At 33.6% G+C, this 19,353-nt stretch overlaps 6 protein-coding genes across 7 annotated transcripts; 4 read left to right on the forward strand and 2 right to left on the reverse strand.

Moving 5' to 3' along the window:
• Positions 1-1,301: 1,301 nt before the first annotated feature.
• On the forward strand, positions 1,302-3,618 carry LOC105436339 (protein EMBRYO DEFECTIVE 514). The gene is made up of 2 exons (XM_011661783.2): positions 1,302-1,761; positions 3,002-3,618. Exons 1-2 carry the CDS (start codon positions 1,381-1,383, stop codon positions 3,317-3,319), a joined length of 699 nt encoding a protein of 232 aa, XP_011660085.1. The 5' UTR covers positions 1,302-1,380; the 3' UTR covers positions 3,320-3,618.
• Positions 3,619-5,530: 1,912 nt separating this feature from the next.
• LOC105436370 (protein RKD1) lies at positions 5,531-6,860 on the forward strand. Its single transcript, XM_011662033.1, has 4 exons — positions 5,531-5,555; positions 5,757-5,858; positions 5,940-6,331; positions 6,498-6,860. Exons 1-4 carry the CDS (start codon positions 5,531-5,533, stop codon positions 6,858-6,860), a joined length of 882 nt encoding a protein of 293 aa, XP_011660335.1.
• A 695-nt stretch (positions 6,861-7,555) lies between these two features.
• LOC105436340 (pentatricopeptide repeat-containing protein At3g47530) lies at positions 7,556-9,709 on the forward strand. Its single transcript, XM_011661790.2, has one exon. The coding sequence runs from the start codon at positions 7,684-7,686 to the stop codon at positions 9,490-9,492; it is 1,809 nt and encodes a 602-aa protein (XP_011660092.1). The 5' UTR covers positions 7,556-7,683; the 3' UTR covers positions 9,493-9,709.
• A 708-nt stretch (positions 9,710-10,417) lies between these two features.
• On the reverse strand, positions 10,418-13,021 carry LOC101213903 (malate dehydrogenase, chloroplastic). Of its 2 annotated transcripts, none has more exons than XM_011661796.2 (2): positions 12,848-13,021; positions 10,418-11,925 (listed from the first exon to the last, which is right to left on the reverse strand). In XM_011661796.2, exon 2 carries the CDS (start codon positions 11,915-11,917, stop codon positions 10,682-10,684), a length of 1,236 nt encoding a protein of 411 aa, XP_011660098.1. In that variant the 5' UTR covers positions 11,918-11,925; positions 12,848-13,021; the 3' UTR covers positions 10,418-10,681. The 2 variants fall into 2 exon arrangements, with proteins under 2 accessions (XP_011660098.1, XP_031736557.1); XM_031880697.1 differs by lacking the exon at positions 12,848-13,021 and adding an exon at positions 12,268-12,288.
• Positions 13,022-13,432: 411 nt separating this feature from the next.
• On the reverse strand, positions 13,433-15,311 carry LOC101221755 (geranylgeranyl diphosphate reductase, chloroplastic). The gene is made up of 2 exons (XM_004138119.3): positions 14,395-15,311; positions 13,433-14,299 (listed from the first exon to the last, which is right to left on the reverse strand). The coding sequence occupies exons 1-2, from the start codon at positions 15,088-15,090 to the stop codon at positions 13,598-13,600; spliced, it is 1,398 nt and encodes a 465-aa protein (XP_004138167.1). The 5' UTR covers positions 15,091-15,311; the 3' UTR covers positions 13,433-13,597.
• Positions 15,312-16,658: 1,347 nt separating this feature from the next.
• Positions 16,659-19,188, forward strand: LOC101221984 (GDSL esterase/lipase At1g74460). Its single transcript, XM_004138120.3, has 5 exons — positions 16,659-16,915; positions 17,810-17,940; positions 18,031-18,270; positions 18,357-18,606; positions 18,686-19,188. Exons 1-5 carry the CDS (start codon positions 16,681-16,683, stop codon positions 18,979-18,981), a joined length of 1,152 nt encoding a protein of 383 aa, XP_004138168.1. The 5' UTR covers positions 16,659-16,680; the 3' UTR covers positions 18,982-19,188.
• Positions 19,189-19,353: the final 165 nt, after the last annotated feature.

Consider the following 19,353-nt stretch of genomic DNA (forward strand, 5'->3'; position numbering starts at 1 on the left):
ATAAAAGACCAAGTGATTTAGTTAATGTTCGCATGAGATTTCGAGAGAAATATCATTTTGGAATTGAACTTTGTATATTGGATACATTTTTTAGTATTTACTATTTTGATGTTCTCTCTCAAATACAAATTAATGCTTAGAACTTCTTGGTGTTCGGTCTCTGGAATAAGTCAATTTGAGCTTCAATCTTCTAGAATCTAAAGAAAGTTTGATTTTCTAAGTCTTCAATCTTTCAAGAGGTGATGTTCTCGAGGTTGATAAGAATTTGCACGCTTAAGAACTTTTAGAAGTGCTTTAGTTCTTCCTCCAACCAAATATCTTCAAAATGAATGAAAAAGTATCTATTTATAGAGAATTTGTATGGACTTTAGGTGAATTTGAGCCAATTTGCTTGGTGCTTGGACTAGGCTTATTTGTTTGTTGGATTTGGATTTGGGCTCATCCATCTGTTAAACTTGGATTGAGCTTAGACTCATTATCCTTTTGGCCCATTTTTTATATATAGGGTTGTTAGATATGATAAAACTTAATTACCTAAACACAAACCACGTTATAATTATATTTGATATAATGACGTGACGAAATTTAATTGACCAAAATTTGTCGCTTAACAGTATTAATTAACTTATATAAGTTTAAATGAAGTATCATAAATTTTATTGTTTTCCATAGAAGGTAAATAGTTTGTTTTCTTTTCCTTTCTATTTTTGAAAAAAATATATCCCTATTTTTTATTTTTAAGAAACTAATAGAACTCTAAATTTACAACAAATAATTAGTATACAAAATTTTGAATTCAATAACTAAAAAATTGTAAGGTAATTTTATCACTTCTTATTATATTAAAATAAAAAGTAAAATTAAAGAATTTTTTCGAAAATAGATAAATAAAACAAGCTATTTATACCTTGCTATATTTAATTTTTATAGAAAATAGTAAATAGGAGAGTTTGCAAAAATAGCAAAGAAATTTATGATATACATCTTCAAAATTACAAAAGTAGCAAATTTAAAGGCAGATTATCATTAAATTATCGTTTGATTATCGTCGTGTTTGTCAAATTTGCAATATGCAAAAAGAATGTGTTATTAGGTTTTTTTTTCTATCTAATGCAATTTTTCATCTTTACATGTAAATATTTTTACAATTTTTATTCTCATTATTTATTTTTAATTTAAAATAATCATTTTTTTTTAAATAGAAAAATAAAAACAAACAAAACCAAAAAATTACTGGTCTAAGTGGACCGGTGGAGTTAAACCAAAATATAAAGATGAATTTGAAACAAAAATCCCATATAAAACCTCGTCTTCTATACTGTACTTTGCTAGGGTTTTAGTTTGAAGCTTGATTGTTCCAACTTGAATTCACAAATTACAATGGCGGAAGAGACAATCCCTCAACTCGATCCGGAGGTAACCAACTCAGGCACTGAAGATATGGAATTGGAAACTACGGAACCGAAAGCTTCAACTGATGCTTCTGAAGCAAATGAGGCCGCTCCAGTAATTAATGGCGATGCTACTTCGAAGCGAGAGAGGGAGGAAAGCGCCGATGATGGCGTCGCCGATGGGAAGAAGCAGAAGATAGAGAAATCTGTTGAGGAGGAAAGGCTTGAGAAGTTGGGTGGAGACGGTAAGTGTGAGGAGGAACCTGTTCCTGTGAGCTTAGGCCCCAAGAGCTTTCGATCATCGGTGGAATTGTTTGATTACTTCTATAAGATCCTTCACCACTGGCCTGTCAACTTGAACGTGAACCAGGTATGATATTATTAACTTATTTTAAATGTGTCATAGTTCTCTGTTTTTGTTAATTGAAAGCTCGAGAATGATATTGAGAAAATACTAATTTTGTTATAAGGGATTGTTGGAACTTGGTTGAACAGTTTTAGCAAAAGGGTTTCTATATAACTGCATGCTTATTCAAAAGGGAATCTCAAATGTCCAAGTTCTTTTTTATATTATTTGAATACAATGCTTGCTTGTTTGAATTATTTATGGTTTCCTGTTGTTGAGTATAATTTAATTGAAGACATAAAGATTGTATTGCTTCTTACTGCCAGTTAGATTAATTATTGTTGTTTGTTTAATTTGATAAAATTTGAACTCGAATGGATATTCATCTATATTGTGCTCTATTTGGTCGTGTTATGATTCGTTTAGTTGATTCTTTTAGTAAATTTTTGTTGTTATGGCTGGATGGTTTTTCCTAAACTAAGTATGATTTTTGAGTCAGTTTCCAATATTTCTTCAAATGTTTTGTTGACGGTTGGTTGGTGTCCGTTTTACTCTAAACCTACTTACTTCTTTAGATGAGACTGTTCGACTTTATTAATTATGGAAAATGGAATCTGGGTAGTACTAGAAAAATCCCAGCCTGGAGGGATAAATTTTATTTGTTTCTGTGACGGATACTCTTTTACCTTATTTGCTCATTCAAGAATTTCTTTCAGCAGTTTATTTTTCTTGTGTTATGTTGTTATTCTTCAGGATTCCCGTATTCTTGATTGATTGATGTCTGTGGAATTAATTAATGATATTGATATACTTTATCTATATACTACGGTATGGCTTATCCTGTGATGTGGAGCAAATTATTCAAACAGAAGCTATGGCTTCTAACCGTTTGTGATACAATGAGAACATTTTTATCAAATAATTCGTAATTAGAAATGCAGTCAAGTGTTTATCTTCTACTGTCTTAAAGCGTTTAGAAGTGTATTCCTTTAGGCTTTAGCTCACCTTACCATAACTTAAATGGTTAAAACATAAGCAATGCCAATTTTAGGCTTGAATTTATGTTCTATGAAGAGTGTATTTCCTTAAGGTCCCCTATATTAACTTGTAAGTCGTGCTTTTCATTTAATTAACAGCCTTTCCAACGTAAAAGATAATCCCCCGAAGTCATTGACTTGATTTGAAACATCTATAAATGATAATTTACATGATGAGAAAGCAGTGACTCTGTTAATACAATATTTGATATTTGTTTCTATGGCAGTACGAGCAAATGGTGCTGGTAGATTTACTTAAGAAGGGACATCTAGAACCAGAGAAAAAGATTGGCTGTGGTATTCACTCTTTTCAAATTCGTTTCCATCCTGAGTGGAAAAGCAAGTGCTTCTTCCTCATCCGGGAGGATGAGTCTGCTGATGACTTCAGCTTCAGGAAGTGTGTTGATCATATCCTTCCTCTGCCTGAAAACTTCAAAGGAAAATTTGATGCAAACAGAGCATTAGGCGGTGGTAAGCACCGCGGTGGAGGACGAGGTGGGGGTGGTGGACGTGGAAGAGGAGGAGGGGGTCGGTGGAGAAACTGATGTTTTTCCCAACACTTTTCAGTCTCACCACTTTGGACTCAATTTTCCTGCGAAGAATTTACCACAAAATCCCCACCAATTCAAGCTTCTTGGCCATGAGTTCAATGAAAAAAGTAGAGGAATAATTTTTTTATGCCCATAATTTATGCTTTTCTTAGCGTGCTTGATGTATGAACTCAAAATTATGATACAATTTTCTGACGATAATTGTTAAAGGATGAGTTTTTATGTTAATTTTAGAGAGAATTAATGTCCGAATATTATCCAAGACTCTTAAATTTTGTTGGTTTTCTTAGCAATAATTTTGTATCGTTTAATTCTTTAATTTAATGATATCTCTGTTCTTTCTGATAGCTGATCTCAATTAAGTATTACCTTTAGACTCATCTTTTTTTTCTTAATTTTGTTTTTCGAGTTGGAGAGGTAAATCTTTTGTATTTTTGGTCCAAAACTTATCTTTTAATCAATTGAGATGTGTATTCCTTTTCTTCGCTATGGAGAACCCAAGAATGCTAATTACAAACAACTTATTTTTGTAAATTTTACATATCAAAATGAGCATGGGCACGACTCAATTTTGCATTAAATAAATCAAATAATATTGAATGAAAATAGGCTTTGTGGATTCCAATTAATTAAATAACCCAAACAGAACAGTTGAAAGAAATTTTAAAAAAATGTAATTAACTCATAATGTAACTGATATATTATATGATCACTACTAAGTTCTCTCTAATAAACCTAATTAATGAGATGGATTTAAATTCCCACATTCCCACAATGATTTGATGATAACGAAGCGTTACATTACTTTATTTATACCCACAATTTAATCTCATAAAATTCATCAAAATATACATATAAATGAGTTGAAGTAGTGAGTGAGTGAACTCGGACATATGAACTGAGTTGGGTTGGTGTGTGGAAATGTGAATTATTGTAATGATTAACTCGGGAGGCTGACATTGTTATTAGATTAGACGGCTAAAGGGATTTGATACTTTAATTATCATTTTTAATGTTTTTTAGTGCCTTCATTTCATTGGCTATAACCCCAAAAATTAATTAATCAATATCCTACATGGCAATCATGCAACCCTTATTATTATTGTTTTTTAAGAAAAAGAAAAAAAAACTTTTATCCAAAATCTAGATGTAAGATTTTATTTATAATCACAAGTTTTACCAATTTAATCTCCTATTTTATGTTTTTCAAGTTTATCATTTGATAAACAAAAGTAATATTACATTTTTATTGATATTTGTATGAGTTCACGATCGAATGAATATTTTCTTTTTATAAATTTGCAAAAAAATCCACAAAACATAAAATCGTCAATCATATGAAAAATTTGAAATATATATATATTTATTTCCTAATTATTTGTTATAATTCTCAAAATCAATGTATTTTTATTAATATTTCCATTATTAAAATTTTAAAGTTTAGGAATTACGGTTCGATATTAAAATTTGTGTAAAATTAAGATTTCAATATTTCCGTCCACATTGATATTCTAATAAAGAAATAGTCTATCATCAATAAATTTAATTATATTAGTAATTCTTTAGTAACGTTGTTGCATTTAATTATTAACTTCTTTATCCTTATCCTTATTTATATAAATAATTTTACTAAAACCAATCTTAATAAAGAAAACTAATTCTTTTTCACAATGATTCAAAACCCATTATTTGATAATGGATGATGAATGAAAATGAAAATGAATCTCAGTTTCTTTTCTTCAAGAGAAGTTAACAAAATCTCTCTCAAAGATTTCTTAACCATTGGTTAATTCTGAAAAGTAATAATAGTTTTGAAAAATAGTTACATTTTTTTTTTGCCATGCACACACACACTACCTTTAGTGATTCCACTACTCTTCATCCCTTTACTATTACTATTCATTCATTTATTATATATCATTATGAATATTTCTCTTGTAACTCTCACATAACCACTCTCCCTAATTACAATTAATGAAATGATTAACTTTTCTTAATCTTATTTGGTTCATTGGCGGCGCACGTTCTCCCATTCTCTCTTTTAATTTCAAGTTTAAATTCTATTAACAACAACAATAATGATAATTTCATTACTTCCAAATTCATCGTATCATTTTGTGAAGCATTATATATATTACGTATTTTTGCCTCTTCTTCTTCCCCAACTTCATAATCACTTATTCTCTCTTAACACATTGCAGAAAAATGGACCCTTCATGGAGGCCTAAGTGTGAGATCATGCCGTCCTTTGAAGATTCATATCCTTTTTCATGCAATCTTTCTCCAATCCATTTTAGGTAATACTTATTTCAACACGTTCTGTTTTTTTTTCATACCTTTTATTTAATTTTATTTCTAATTACACTTTGTTATACAACAACAACAATTAACAATAGTTCATATAGATCAAGCTACAACCATAATTATTCAGGGCTGGATTGGAACTACGCCAATTTTGGGTTACAAGAAAACATTTTTGAAGAGTCTTTTTTGGACCCTGAAGATATTGTGCCTATTAACACTTATATATCAGGTAATTCATTCATATAATGCATTAAAAAGTCTTTTTTTCATATATATAAAAATTGGATCTTTGTGTGTTTTTTGTCTGCAGAAGATGAGGTTGGGATTTGGAATGAAATGGATAATGGGGTATTTGGGGTTGTTGAGGAAGAGCCGCCATTGTTACTGCTGGAATGTGGAGAAAATGAGGAAAAGGAAGAGATGGTGGTGAGTAATAAGAAGGGGAAGAAAAGATCAATGCGTTTGAAATCAGAAAATGAATGTAGCAACAATAACAGTAATAATAATGGGAGCTGTTATTCATCATCAAAAATGTTGTCAAGAAAAGTAATACAAGAGTATTACTATATGCCTATAACTCAAGCTGCTAAAGAGCTTAATGTTGGACTTACTCTTTTGAAGAAGAGATGTAGAGAATTGGGTATAGGAAGATGGCCTCATAGGAAGTTGATGAGCATACAAACCCTAATCAAGAATATTAAGGTATGTTTTTTTCTTGGGTGTAGCATATGAAAACTCTTCTTTCAAATGTTTTTTCTTCCTCTTATCTCTTTGGTTTTGTGACTTGTGGAAACGTAGGTGTGAAAGGATATCCATATCAGTCAAATATGATACTTAGGGTTTGTAAGTGTGTGTCACATATTTGCAGGAGCTGATTGAAAAGGGAGATGATGAAGAAGGAAATGGATCAGAGAATTATAAGTTGAAGAATGTATTGGAAATATTAGAGAATGAGAAGAAATTAATGGAGGAGAGACCAGATCTGCAGTTAGAAGACAACACAAAGAGGCTTAGACAAGCTTGTTTCAAAGCCAATTACAAGAAAAGAAAGCTCTCTGGATTAATCATCAATAATAACAATAACAACAACATTGATGATATAAATTCCCAAAGTTATTTCTCATCCTCAACCACTACCATTGATGATCAAGACCATGATGATTATGATGAAGAGATGAAGTATCTCTTATCTGATTGCTCCTTTTCTTCTGCTAATTGCATGTTCATGTAATAATAATAATGATATAATATAGAGAGAAAAAAAGCATTATGTAATTTGTGTTAATTATTTTTGTTGGATTTGATTTGGAGTTCATGATCAATCACAGCAAAGATTATATTTAATTTGATGATAGAACAAAAGTATACGACTATATATTAATTAACACAATCTTACTACTAAAAAATGAGTCCTTTTTCCTTCCCATATTGTTATCATTCTATTTTTCCTAACTATACTTAATAAATTAGTATAGCTTTAAAAAAGACTTTACTCTCATTCTTTTTATTACTTATCTACTTTAACGAGACATTCTTTCTCTATGTATCATTTCTTTCTCTATACTTAATCGTTCCTTGATGATCATTTCTTTTAAAAGGAATATTAAATTTGTAATATTCTAAATTTGGGGAAAAAAAAAAGCATATGTTAATTGTTTGATATAATAAATTGTATTGGAAGTTGGAAGTGTGAGAGATGATTGAGAGTTTCAATTCAACATTAATGGTGAAAACTGAAAATTACTAATCAACATTTAATTAGCACTACATAATTTTTAATATAATTACCGTTTCAATTTTTATTAATTATATTTCATATATATATATATAACATTATTATAAAAAAATTAGACATTATTTTTTAAATAAACATTATTAGAAAAAATTAATATTAAAAATGAGTGAAGTAATTATTGAGGACTCAAAATGAAATCGATGTATTGAGTATGTTTATGAACATTCCGGCAATTTTGAAGAACGTCGACGGAAGGCCAAATTGACGGTGGAGCATACCAAAAACGATTCAGAAGCTTAGTTTGAGTGGCCATTGATAGATGTGTGTCATCTTCCGCTCTCCTTCTATCCTCTCTTTGAAATACCACCATCATTCTATTTCTTTTTCTCACTTCGAAAGAGAGCCTCTGATTTCTCTCATAAAATCATGCACCCACAAATCCCAATTGCTCCAAATCCATGCCCACATCATCACAACTTCTTCCATTCAAGACCCCATTGTTTCCCTCCGCTTCTTGACGCGTACCGCCTCCGCCCCTTTTCGCGATTTGGGCTATTCTCGACGACTCTTTGATCTTCTGACTAACCCATTTGTTTCTCATTATAATGCGATGTTAAGAGCTTACTCTTTGAGCCGTTCACCACTAGAAGGATTGTACATGTACAGAGACATGGAGAGGCAAGGAGTTCGTGCTGATCCTTTGTCTTCTTCTTTTGCTGTTAAGTCGTGTATAAAATTGCTCTCGTTACTTTTCGGGATTCAGATTCACGCGAGGATTTTTATAAATGGGCATCAAGCGGATAGTCTATTGCTCACTTCCATGATGGACCTGTATTCTCATTGTGGCAAACCTGAGGAAGCGTGCAAATTGTTCGATGAAGTTCCTCAAAAAGATGTTGTTGCTTGGAACGTTTTGATTTCTTGTTTAACTCGCAATAAACGAACTAGGGATGCTTTGGGTCTGTTTGAGATCATGCAGAGTCCAACGTATCTCTGCCAACCTGATAAAGTTACTTGTTTACTCCTCCTCCAAGCCTGTGCAGACTTGAATGCATTGGAGTTCGGTGAAAGGATTCATGGTTATATTCAACAACACGGTTATAATACTGAGAGTAATTTGTGTAATTCGCTGATATCAATGTATTCGCGGTGTGGGCGTATGGATAAGGCTTATGAGGTGTTTGATAAAATGACAGAGAAGAATGTTGTTTCATGGAGTGCGATGATTTCCGGGTTATCGATGAATGGGCACGGGAGGGAAGCTATTGAAGCATTTTGGGAGATGCAAAAGAATGGTGTCGAACCTGGTGATCATACTTTCACTGCTGTTCTTTCTGCTTGTAGCCACTGTGGCCTGGTTGATGAAGGAATGGCATTTTTTGATCGTATGAGACAGGAGTTCATGATAGCTCCCAACGTCCATCACTATGGATGTATAGTTGATCTTTTGGGTCGTGCTGGAATGCTCGATCAAGCCTACGAGCTCATAATGTCAATGGAGGTAAGACCAGATGCGACAATGTGGAGAACCCTTCTTGGAGCTTGCAGAATTCACGGTCATGGAAACCTTGGGGAGCGCATAGTTGAACATTTGATTGAACTCAAATCTCAAGAAGCAGGAGATTATGTGTTGTTGCTGAACATTTATTCTTCGGCTGGCAACTGGGACAAGGTAACTGAATTGAGGAAACTTATGAAGGAGAAGGGTATTTATACCACACCTTGCTGCACCACAATAGAACTGAACGGGGTGGTGCATCAATTTGCTGTGGATGATATTTCACATCCTATGAAAGACAAGATCTACAAGCAGTTGGATGAGATCAACAAGCAGCTAAAGATTGCAGGTTATGAAGCTGAAATGTCATCTGAATTACATAGATTAGAGCCAAAAGATAAAGGGTATGCACTTTCTAACCATAGTGAGAAATTGGCCATAGCCTTTGGGGTTCTTGCAACTCCGCCAGGAAGAACCATCAGAATCGCAAATAATATTCGTACTTGCATGGATTGTCATAACTTTGCTAAGTACATATCAAGTGTTTATAACAGAAAAGTGGTTGTTAGAGACCGAAGTCGGTTCCATCATTTCCAAGAGGGTCGGTGTTCCTGCAACGATTTTTGGTAATGACCGGTGTTGTTTTGAACACCATAAAGTCTCAGAATGTGCCACAAGCAGTTTCTGAAGTTGGGTGGCGAGAGTTTGATATTACGACAGAAGCCGAATTAACATGAGAATTGAAAAGAGATATTGGATTGATTTTGTAAAATTGATTTCAAGATAGTTTTCATTTTCTTAGACTTAACTAATTAGTAATGGTATGGTAGCTATCTATTTCTATTTATTTTCTGGTTAAATTCTTATAAGCATGTTCACATGTGTTTATATATAGATATAGATATAGAAAGAAAAATCAAAATAATTTATTGTCAAGTATGTCGGTATCTTACACAAAGAACTGGATTAGATAACTAATTTGGAAGTCCAATCAATCCACGAACTAAATTAATTTGAAATGGTTTTATATTATTCTAAAATCAATTTCAGTTCCTATCAAATATCGTCGAAAGAAAAGTGATTTTGGCAAGAAAAAAATATATGATTTCGTTTGAACTTGAAGTTTGAAAAAATTGCATAATTTGCTTCCACAGATTAATTTTGGTTTGGGATTTGAAAATGAAACGACGAAAGAATTTCTTCAAGTTATTAGACAATGAATCGATCAAAGGATTACTTAATAGACAGAAAGCAAATTACAAATTTTTTTCTTTGATTCTTCATTGACAAGCAAATTTACAAATTTCTTTATCTGATTCTTCATTAACGATTTCTATCCATTCATTACTGTCTTAAATTCCATGAAAATGATACCATAAAACTACTACTTTCAAAAGTACTTTTGACCACATTTTGTAGGCTTCCAGGACATACTTGACAAGAGCTCACAAGCTTCTGTGAAAGCTAATCAAGCAATCCAAATCATAAACCCACCACATTTTGTTGCTCAACAGAAAGAAGTCAAAGTGAACGCTGAACTGAACGTTATTCACTCTTTAAAGAACTTCGCCAACAAACCGATTCTGTATAATTTTCCGGTATTATTAACCCAAAAAACTCAATCCTAGTGTTTCATATGATGAGGTGCACAGTTTGACCTCGTGTTATTACAAAATTTTCAATTACTAGGAACTCTGAATTGACACGATTACATTCTTTTGATAATATCTCAAACAGAAGTTCTCACAAGAAGAAAAGCCGGAAAACAATTCTTGGGATTCAATGCTACTCTCCAAGCATGTTCTGGAAAAGCAAGTTTTTAAGCAGCCACAGCTTGCTTATGTGCAAAAGCAATGCCCTTCTCAATGCTTGCCTTCAGTTCTGGCTTTAGAGCTTCAAGTGCCTTCTGCTCGTACTCAGATAAACCGTGGAGATCAGACGTTACAAAGGCTTCAACTCCTTTCTTCCCGAGCTTAACCCTTGATGCAAAGAAGGGAAGCTCAGTTAGATCAGACTCCACAAAAGTGCACTCAAATACATCACTGTCTCCGTCCAAAGCACGAAGAGATGATTCGACAAATCTTGCTGCAGCATATGCCATTGAAAGGGTAGCAGATCCTGCCCCAGCCTTTGCTTCCACAACTTCGGTTCCCCCATTTTGAGTTCTAATAGTCAGTTCTTGAATTTGTTCGTCTGTAAAACTTACTGAAGGGCGTGCCTTTGATAGCAATGGAAGAATTGTTATTCCAGCATGTCCACCAATAACCGGGACATCAACGTCAATCAGTTTAAGGTTCTTCTTTTCAGCAACGAAAGTATTTGCGCGGACAACATCCAATGTAGTAACCCCAAAAAGCTTCTTTGGATCATACACACCCTTCTGCTTTAGAACTTCTGCTGCTATTGGAACAGTTGAGTTCACAGGGTTGCTAATGATATGGATGAAAGCATCGGGACAGTTATCAGCAACAGCCTCGACCAAACTTTTTACTATGCCAGCATTTATGTTGAAGAGGTCATCACGAGTCATACCGGGCTTTCTCGGAACCCCAGCAGGTATGACAACAACATCTACACCTTTTAAAGCATTGGCTAATTCAGAAGGTCCAGTGAAATCCTGAACTTTTGAGGGAGTGTTACAGTGGCTAATATCAGCAGCAACACCCTTCACATTTGCAATATCATAAAGGTTCAAGGTGGCAACTAACGGCGACATCTTGATGAGAAGTGCCAGAGGCTGACCTATTCCTCCAGCAGCTCCAAGAACAGCAACTTTGTACGAGGCTTGAGGTTGAAGACTTTTGCATAAATTCAGGTTCTCTCTTTGTGCTGAAGGAGCAAGATGACGCCATAGGGCAGCGCTGCTCTGTTTCCCTAGGAAAGATGACTCTGAGTCACAACGAAGGGATGAATCTGCCTTGAGGCCACAGAAGCTCTGAAGCTTCAATGAATTGATTCTTGGGCTAGCAGACTTTGACTGGGAAAACAAGTTGAGTTTAGTATTAAGTGATGCAGTTGCTCCAATTGACAAACTAGTTACTGATGTTGCTGCCATTTCTGACTCTGTTAAAGAAAGAGGCCAGGAAGCGTCAAAATAGATATACTCTAATGAAGTAACACATATAGTCTGGTAAGAAAAGTTATTTTTTTCATAAAACTATTCAGAAGACTAGATAGTTAAACTCTAGTAAGAAAAACAAGACAACTGCTCCAACTTCAAAAAATATGTTCCATAAAGATGAACAAGATATTCAGATGATTCCCTCCAGAAAAACAAAAGTCTTACAAAAACACAAACCATACTAAATAAACAACACAAACGAAAATTTCCAATCCTTGAAATTACAAACATTACCCATATCCTATAATAAAAGTCACAGCAACCTGATACATGTTAAAATTTACCAAAAATCGAAAGAAGGCAACGATAGACCAGTGACGATGGAAGTAGATACAGTTTCTAAACACAACTAGCTATCCAGATTATTCATATAATAGGTACTACAAAACATATTTCAACTTGTAATTCATCAGTTTTCTCTTGGCTATAAAAGACGACAAATTAAGAAAAAGAACGACTTGATTGTCCATGTAAAGTGTGGCCCAACTTTTTTTTGTTCTAACTTAAAAAAAAGAACATCAACAAATATCTATCCCCAGAAGCTAAAAAGCACAAGAAAAATGGTAGTAAAAGTAACATCAATTTTTTTTTTTTAAAAAAAGGTCTCTTTTTCCTTCATTCCTTCCCATTGAGAAAATGAAAGGACAATTGAATTCCTAATCGAAACCCCATCTTCAAAATTAAACAATATATAAACCAAGTAACGCAGCAGTCAGATCCAAAGCATTTGAAATGAACAGAAACAAATCGATAAAACCACACATTTTGCCGAAAATGGTATGAAGAATGAATGAACATTCAACCGACACCCATCACCGACTTCTTTAGCGAAAAATAAACAAAGAAATGAGAAAGAAATCTAACCTTGAAACCCAGAAAAATTGTAGCTCGAAATGGAAGCGGAGAGTGAAAAATCGAAGATTTATGGGCTCTATAGGGTATTAGTCGTAGAAATCTCCGCCTGAAAGCCTTGGACGTAGCACTCTCTTTTTTGAACAGCAAAGCTTTATATTCTTTCCTTTTCTTCAAAATTACTAATTTTATTTTCTCTATTTATGTATATATATATATATAATAATAATAATAATAATTGTTTTTTAAGCCAATTTGTTGTTTAATTTTGTATTAGAATAAACCCATTTTGTTTAAATATTACTAATTTAGTTCTTGAAACTTGAGAATTCAAATTAAAACACAACATTAGTGACGTAGCACATGATGTAGTTAGAAATAAGAATATGAATATAATCGATTTATTTACACGCAACTATATGGTCATTGATTAGTCATTAAGTAACAAAGCATTAGAAAATTGAGATATCACATCATTCATTTCACTTAGCTCACCTCGTTAAATTCAATGGAAAATGAAATCTCAACTACCAATCAATACTTTCTCGAGTTTAATCAAATTATTTGGCTCTTCAACACCATTAAGAGATTAAGAGATTTTGTTATGATGATTGATTACATAATCAACTAAATAATATAAAAAACCATTGGTCTCTTTGAGAAAAGTAAAGTGATGAAAATTCATTAACATGAAACAACCCATCTACAAAATCTATAAAGATTGGGAAATTAAAGATTTTGATCTTTTTAATTAGATTTCTCTCATAAACTAACTTTCTCCATCTCCCTCTTCAAAGCATTAGCTCTCACCAAGCTTCCAATGGTATTCACAGCCAATTTCAAGTCATCCAATGGATTCCCAGGAACCACTTTCTTATACAAATAACTGTCGAATGTCATCTTCTGCACATACTCATCGGCGCACATCTCCACAAAAGCTTCCCTCGCCGGATTCGACCTGTAAAACACCTTCTGCAACACATCCAGCACCTTATAAGTTGGCCAGTAAGTTTTATCCCATTTCTCTAAGTACTTCCTCAAGTCCGATTCCTCCACCATTCTCTTCCCATTCTCCGATCCTTCAACGATTGCCTCTGCGCACATTCTCCCGCTCTTCGCTGCAAAATATATTCCCTCGCCAGAGCATTTCGTCACGTACCCAGCTGCATCCCCGACGAGTGCTACTCTCCCAGCTAGTCGTCGTGGACGAGGGTGCTCTGGGATTGGATGTGCTTCAACTCGGATGATCTTCCCTCCTAAGATCTTGTCCTTTGCTCTGTTTCGTGTGGCTATTTGAAATTTCTTGATATCGGCTTTGTGAGTCACTGTGCCGGTGCCGACCGCGACATGGTCGCATTTTGGGAACACCCAACCGTAGAAATCCGGCGATACGTCGTCACCTACGTACATCTCTGCAAGATTCTCGTAGTATACCATTTTGTCATCTGGGATTTTGATTCTCTCCTGAAATTCAAACCCCCAATTCTATCATTTAGCAAAACACATTCTATTATTTTGCGGAAATTTTGAACCATAAACCCTAAGATTGATTGATTTACCTGAAATGCTATGGCGTAATCGTAATCGCCGGCGTCAATGGCCTTAGCAACACGAGAATTAGCTCCGTCCGCACCGATCACGGCGTCGACCTCCAATGTCATCTTCTCTCCGACACCTCCTTTCTTCCCGTCGTACGCAGTGTAATGAAGAACATACGGTGCATTTTGATTCTTCGGAAGTTCCAATTTCATGACCAAGCCATTAATCACATTAGCACCATTCTCGGCTGCTCGATCCCGAAGATACGCGTCCAGAACCTCTCGCCGAACCATCCCAATGTACTCGTGAGGCTTTAGGGTCTGTCCAATGTCGACGGCGACGTTCGATGGAGATATCATCTTCATCTTCGTGACACGTCGGTCAATCAAGTCCAACGGAAGATCGAATTCACCGACCATACACAGAGGAATCGCACCACCACAGGGCTTGCAGTTGTCGAGCTTCCTCTCGAACAAGAAAGTCTCAACGCCGCCTCTGGCGAGAGTTTCAGCTGCTGATCCTCCAGCAGGACCACCGCCAACCACCGCAACTCTTAGGTTCCGACCGGCGATTTTAGGACTAGTTTTAGCAGCAGCGACATAAAAACGGCGCCGAAATTGGGGGTTTTGGTTGGCCTTCGTTTGGGTGATGAAATGAGGCTTCTCCGTGGAGGATTGGCGGAGGCCAGTGAAGGATTTGAGGGCAACGGAGGCCATTTGGTCGGAGCAGGAAGTGAAGGTGGAAGTGGAGTAATGGCTGTGAGAGGTTCGTAGAGTGATTTTTATATATTTAATGGATATGGTTTGAGATATGAGTAGTTGTTAGCCGTTGGATGGAGAGAATGGACGGTCGATATGAGGAATGGATAATTGCAATGGATTTTTAGGATACCATTTTTGGTTTTTTAAAAATTTAAAAATTATAATTACGAATAAGGGATTCCGGTTGTGCCACGTCACCCCTATTTTTGTTTAGTGTTTAATTCTTCCGAAGTAGAAAGAAGATATCAGTCATGCAACCAATTACATAACGCCAACTCATCATCTTCCAAAAAAATACAACACAACAAAATTGTTTGCAAAAGATCAATTTATTATAACTAAAAATAGTTTATGTGTAGTATATCAATTTATTATGACTAAAAATAGTGTATGTGTAGTGTATTAATTTGTCCAATACATTTATAATCTTCTACTTTTCTTTTCTTTTTTTAGCTTCAAAATTATTCAATTTGTTGAATTTTTAATTTATTACAATTGAAAATTACGTCCAAACAAAAATATTTAGAAAATAACAGCAAATCACATCACTACTGTGAATAGGCTACAAAGTAAATAGTAAATATTAGGAAGGCTACTCAGACCTATTAGAGGGTTATGAGCTTTTAAATTTCCTATTTTTACAATTTAAAAAATAGATTTTACATGCAAGTTTTAAATTTTAAATATTAATTCAACCTTTTAAACACAATTTTTTTCTATAATACAAACTTCTTCTATTATCATTCTTTTTGTTTTCAAATAGATAGGATTAGAAATCAAAAATACAAATATTTATTAGACCTTCCTTTAAAAAATATTTATAAGATAATATATATATAATGACACTTTTATAGCCTATTAAACATTCTTTTTAAATTTTAAAGAATACCAAATAAACATGTACTAAATTATAAATATATAAAATAGAAAACACATCTAACAAAAAAAATTAGGTTTTCACGTCATGTTTTCAAACTCACAAATGTTTATTAAAAACAGAACTATTCAATTAAGTCCAACTTGTTTAATCTTAAAACAACTATCAAAGTGTTTTTGAGGTGGAGTTACAATAATATGTGATTTGGATGCAGTCTAATTTAGTATGAGCATATATGTTAGAATACAAGCTAACTTAAAAGATAGTTAAAATCTACTTGTATCTTAACTAAGTCAAACTAGAACAATTTGAATTCTAATTGCTTATTCCCATAGTTGAAGCAACCTCAATTAGGTCACCTCCCAAGTCCACCAAATTTCAAAACTCAAACTATTTTTCCAATCTGTTCACCAACAAACAAATTAAACTCTCGAGAAAAACCCCATAACAAGTTGCTCAAATTTCACCTTTTGAAATTCTTAAAGAAAAGACCAGTTGCCAACAAATTTTTGGACTAAATAAAAACAAAGTAGCTATAGTAGGTTTGAATCTCCCCAAATGGTTTGTTTATCAAACCCAACAACATAATTTCTTCACTTAAAACCCCCCGTTCCCAAATCAAATCAAATCAAACATCATAATTTTGTATTCCCCTTTCTTCATTAACCATGAATTACTCTGCATCATCACTCTGTTTTTTAGCATTCACTCTGTTCCTCATTCCTCTCTGCCACTGCAAGACGGTGCAGTTCATTTTCGGCGACTCGCTCTCCGACGTCGGGAACAATATTTACCTTTCGAGAAGCCTTGCTCAGGCCAACTTGCCTTGGTATGGCATTGATTTTGGCAATGGACTCCCTAATGGAAGGTTCAGCAATGGCCGCACCGTTGCTGATATCATTGGTACCTTAATAAGTCCCACTCTCCTCCTCAATTAATTTTCTACCAACAAAAAGAAAACAAAATACTCATCATTTTCATTTGAAGATTTAAGCTTTTGTTTCAATTTGTTCTATTCTTTTTTTGCCAAATACGGATTCTTTGTTTACTTGTTTAATAAATTGGATTTTTCCTAACAAAAGTACTTGCCAATACAACAAAATGTCATTCACATACATTTAGTATCACTTAGAGTACTCTTATATATGTGTTTAACAAAACATTTATTATTATCTATTACTAACAGATATTTTGTTATATTTGAAAATATTTACGCACATTTTTTCTTTAAAACAGCGACTTAAATTTATGATTGATTTCAAATATAGTAAAATGAAAAAAAATTATAAATATAACAATATATCATTATCTATCTAATAAACAAAATATGAGGTAAAGAAGATAATATTTTGCTAAAATAATATTCTTCAAGTTTAACTATTTTCATCACCATTAAAATTAAATTACTTTTTTCTTTACAATTATTTTAAATGAATTAATTGAATTGAGGATTAAATGAAAAATATATATATTAAAAATTAAAATTTTGAAACATAACAAACTAAAGTAAATTGATAAGTAAAACTTAAAAAAAATGAAAACTAGACTCTTGAGACCAAAAAGTTTATTGTTTTTGTTTAAGTAATTTTAAATAAATAATTATATTCAAAATAATTAAGTATATAACATTAAATTTTGTCAAATTTATCTATGATAGAAGTCTATCATCGATAAACCATATGGTAAATATTGATGTATCACTATCACTAATAGACCATAAGAGTCTATAAGTAATAGAAGTCTATCACCATTAGGTTATAATTACCCTCGATTAAACTAAATCATCTTTAATATCAGGTGATGAAATGGGTCTTCCAAGACCACCGGCTTTTCTCGATCCATCCTTAACTGAAGATGTAATTCTTGAAAATGGAGTGAATTATGCTTCTGGAGGTGGAGGAATCTTGAACCAAACTGGAGGATACTTTGTGAGTTTTCAAATTTTTCAAACAATTATTTTACTTCTTACTAAATCTATCTTATATTATATACTAAGAATTATATGTAAATTTACGTAGATTCAACGATTCGGTCTCTACAAACAAATTCAGTTATTTCAAGGAACCCAAGAATTGATCAAAGCCAAAATTGGAAAAGAAAAGGCAAAAGAGTTCTTCGAAGAGGCTCGATATGTTGTAGCTTTGGGAAGCAACGATTTCATAAACAACTATCTCATGCCCGTTTACGCTGACTCTTGGAAGTACAATGATCAAACTTTTGTCACTTATTTGATGGAAACGCTTCGTGATCAACTCAAGGTAAACCGAAACTGAAAGATATTATAAACACACGTTGTAATATGTTGTAGAGGCTTAATTAATATGAAGTATGTAAATGTTTGTAGTTATTGTATGGGATGGGAGCTAGGCAGTTGATGGTGTTTGGGTTAGGCCCAATGGGTTGCATTCCATTACAAAGGGTGCTGAGTACGTCGGGAGATTGTCAAGAACGAACCAACAATTTGGCACTTAGCTTCAACAAAGCGGGTAGTAAACTTCTCGATGGTTTGGCCACTAGACTTCCAAATGCTACCTACAAATTTGGAGATGCTTATGATGTTGTTGCTGATGTTATTAGCAACCCAACAAAATATGGTAATCCTATTAAATTTTAATATGATTCACATCAAAATATTGAATTAGAAAACTTCAATTGGTTCATTATATTGCGCAGGGTTTAATAACTCAGACTCACCATGTTGCTCGTTCGGGAGGATCCGACCCGCCCTAACCTGCATTCCAGCATCAGTGTTGTGCAAAGACAGAAGCAAGTATGTGTTTTGGGATGAATACCATCCATCAGACAAGGCTAATGAGTTGATTGCCAATGAACTGATTAAGAAATTTGGGTTTTTGAGAGTTAATCAAACCGGAGCTCCATCGCCCGCCCCTGAATCCGATCCCAATCCGACCCCAGCTCCTGCAGCAGATCCATCTCCTTCTCCATTGATTTCTCCATCCCCAAACTAATTAACTTCCCATTTCTTCTCTCTTATTTGGAGAATTTTGTCTTAATTAAGAGGTCTAATAAATTCTAATTATGCCATTTTATGATGTGTACTCTACTTGAGACTTCAAATTAATGTCTGAATTAAGAGCCTACATATTGCTTTCTGACTTTGTACTTTCTACAAACTCTATTGTCTAAGCATGTGTCATTGTTTCTTTACCTTTTCACATCTTTTCTAATTTCCTTATACTAAAGTCTTTGTATTGTAAATTCCTATGGTTTTCTTTATCTTTTGTTTTTTTTTTTAATATTCTTTTACAATCTCTTAAATTAGCATATGTAATCAAAATATTATTGTTCAAAAATTGAACCTCAACACTATATATAACAAA

The sequence above is a fragment of the Cucumis sativus genome, chromosome 1 (assembly GCF_000004075.3).
Source record: "Cucumis sativus cultivar 9930 chromosome 1, Cucumber_9930_V3, whole genome shotgun sequence".
Classification (NCBI taxonomy): Eukaryota; Viridiplantae; Streptophyta; class Magnoliopsida; order Cucurbitales; family Cucurbitaceae; genus Cucumis; species Cucumis sativus.

Bases quoted from the DNA above. Each gene is read 5' to 3' on its own strand.
- LOC105436339 (XM_011661783.2), top strand. From the start codon at position 1,381: ATGGCGGAAGAGACAATCCCTCAACTCGATCCGGAGGTAACCAACTCA. The intron at 1,762-3,001 runs GTATGATATTAT...TTTCTATGGCAG, and splicing joins TCAACTTGAACGTGAACCAG to TACGAGCAAATGGTGCTGGT.
- LOC105436370 (XM_011662033.1), top strand. From the start codon at position 5,531: ATGGACCCTTCATGGAGGCCTAAGT. The intron at 5,859-5,939 runs GTAATTCATTCA...TTTTGTCTGCAG, and splicing joins TATTAACACTTATATATCAG to AAGATGAGGTTGGGATTTGG. The intron at 6,332-6,497 runs GTATGTTTTTTT...ACATATTTGCAG, and splicing joins CCCTAATCAAGAATATTAAG to GAGCTGATTGAAAAGGGAGA.
- LOC105436340 (XM_011661790.2), top strand. From the start codon at position 7,684: ATGTGTGTCATCTTCCGCTCTCCTTCTATCCTCTCTTTGAAATACCAC.
- LOC101213903 (XM_011661796.2), bottom strand. From the start codon at position 11,917: ATGGCAGCAACATCAGTAACTAGTTTGTCAATTGGAGCAACTGCATCA.
- LOC101221755 (XM_004138119.3), bottom strand. From the start codon at position 15,090: ATGGCCTCCGTTGCCCTCAAATCCTTCACTGGCCTCCGCCAATCCTCC. The intron at 14,300-14,394 runs GTAAATCAATCA...TTTGAATTTCAG, and splicing joins ATTACGCCATAGCATTTCAG to GAGAGAATCAAAATCCCAGA.
- LOC101221984 (XM_004138120.3), top strand. From the start codon at position 16,681: ATGAATTACTCTGCATCATCACTCTGTTTTTTAGCATTCACTCTGTTC. The intron at 17,941-18,030 runs GTGAGTTTTCAA...AAATTTACGTAG, and splicing joins ACCAAACTGGAGGATACTTT to ATTCAACGATTCGGTCTCTA. The intron at 18,607-18,685 runs GTAATCCTATTA...TATATTGCGCAG, and splicing joins TAGCAACCCAACAAAATATG to GGTTTAATAACTCAGACTCA.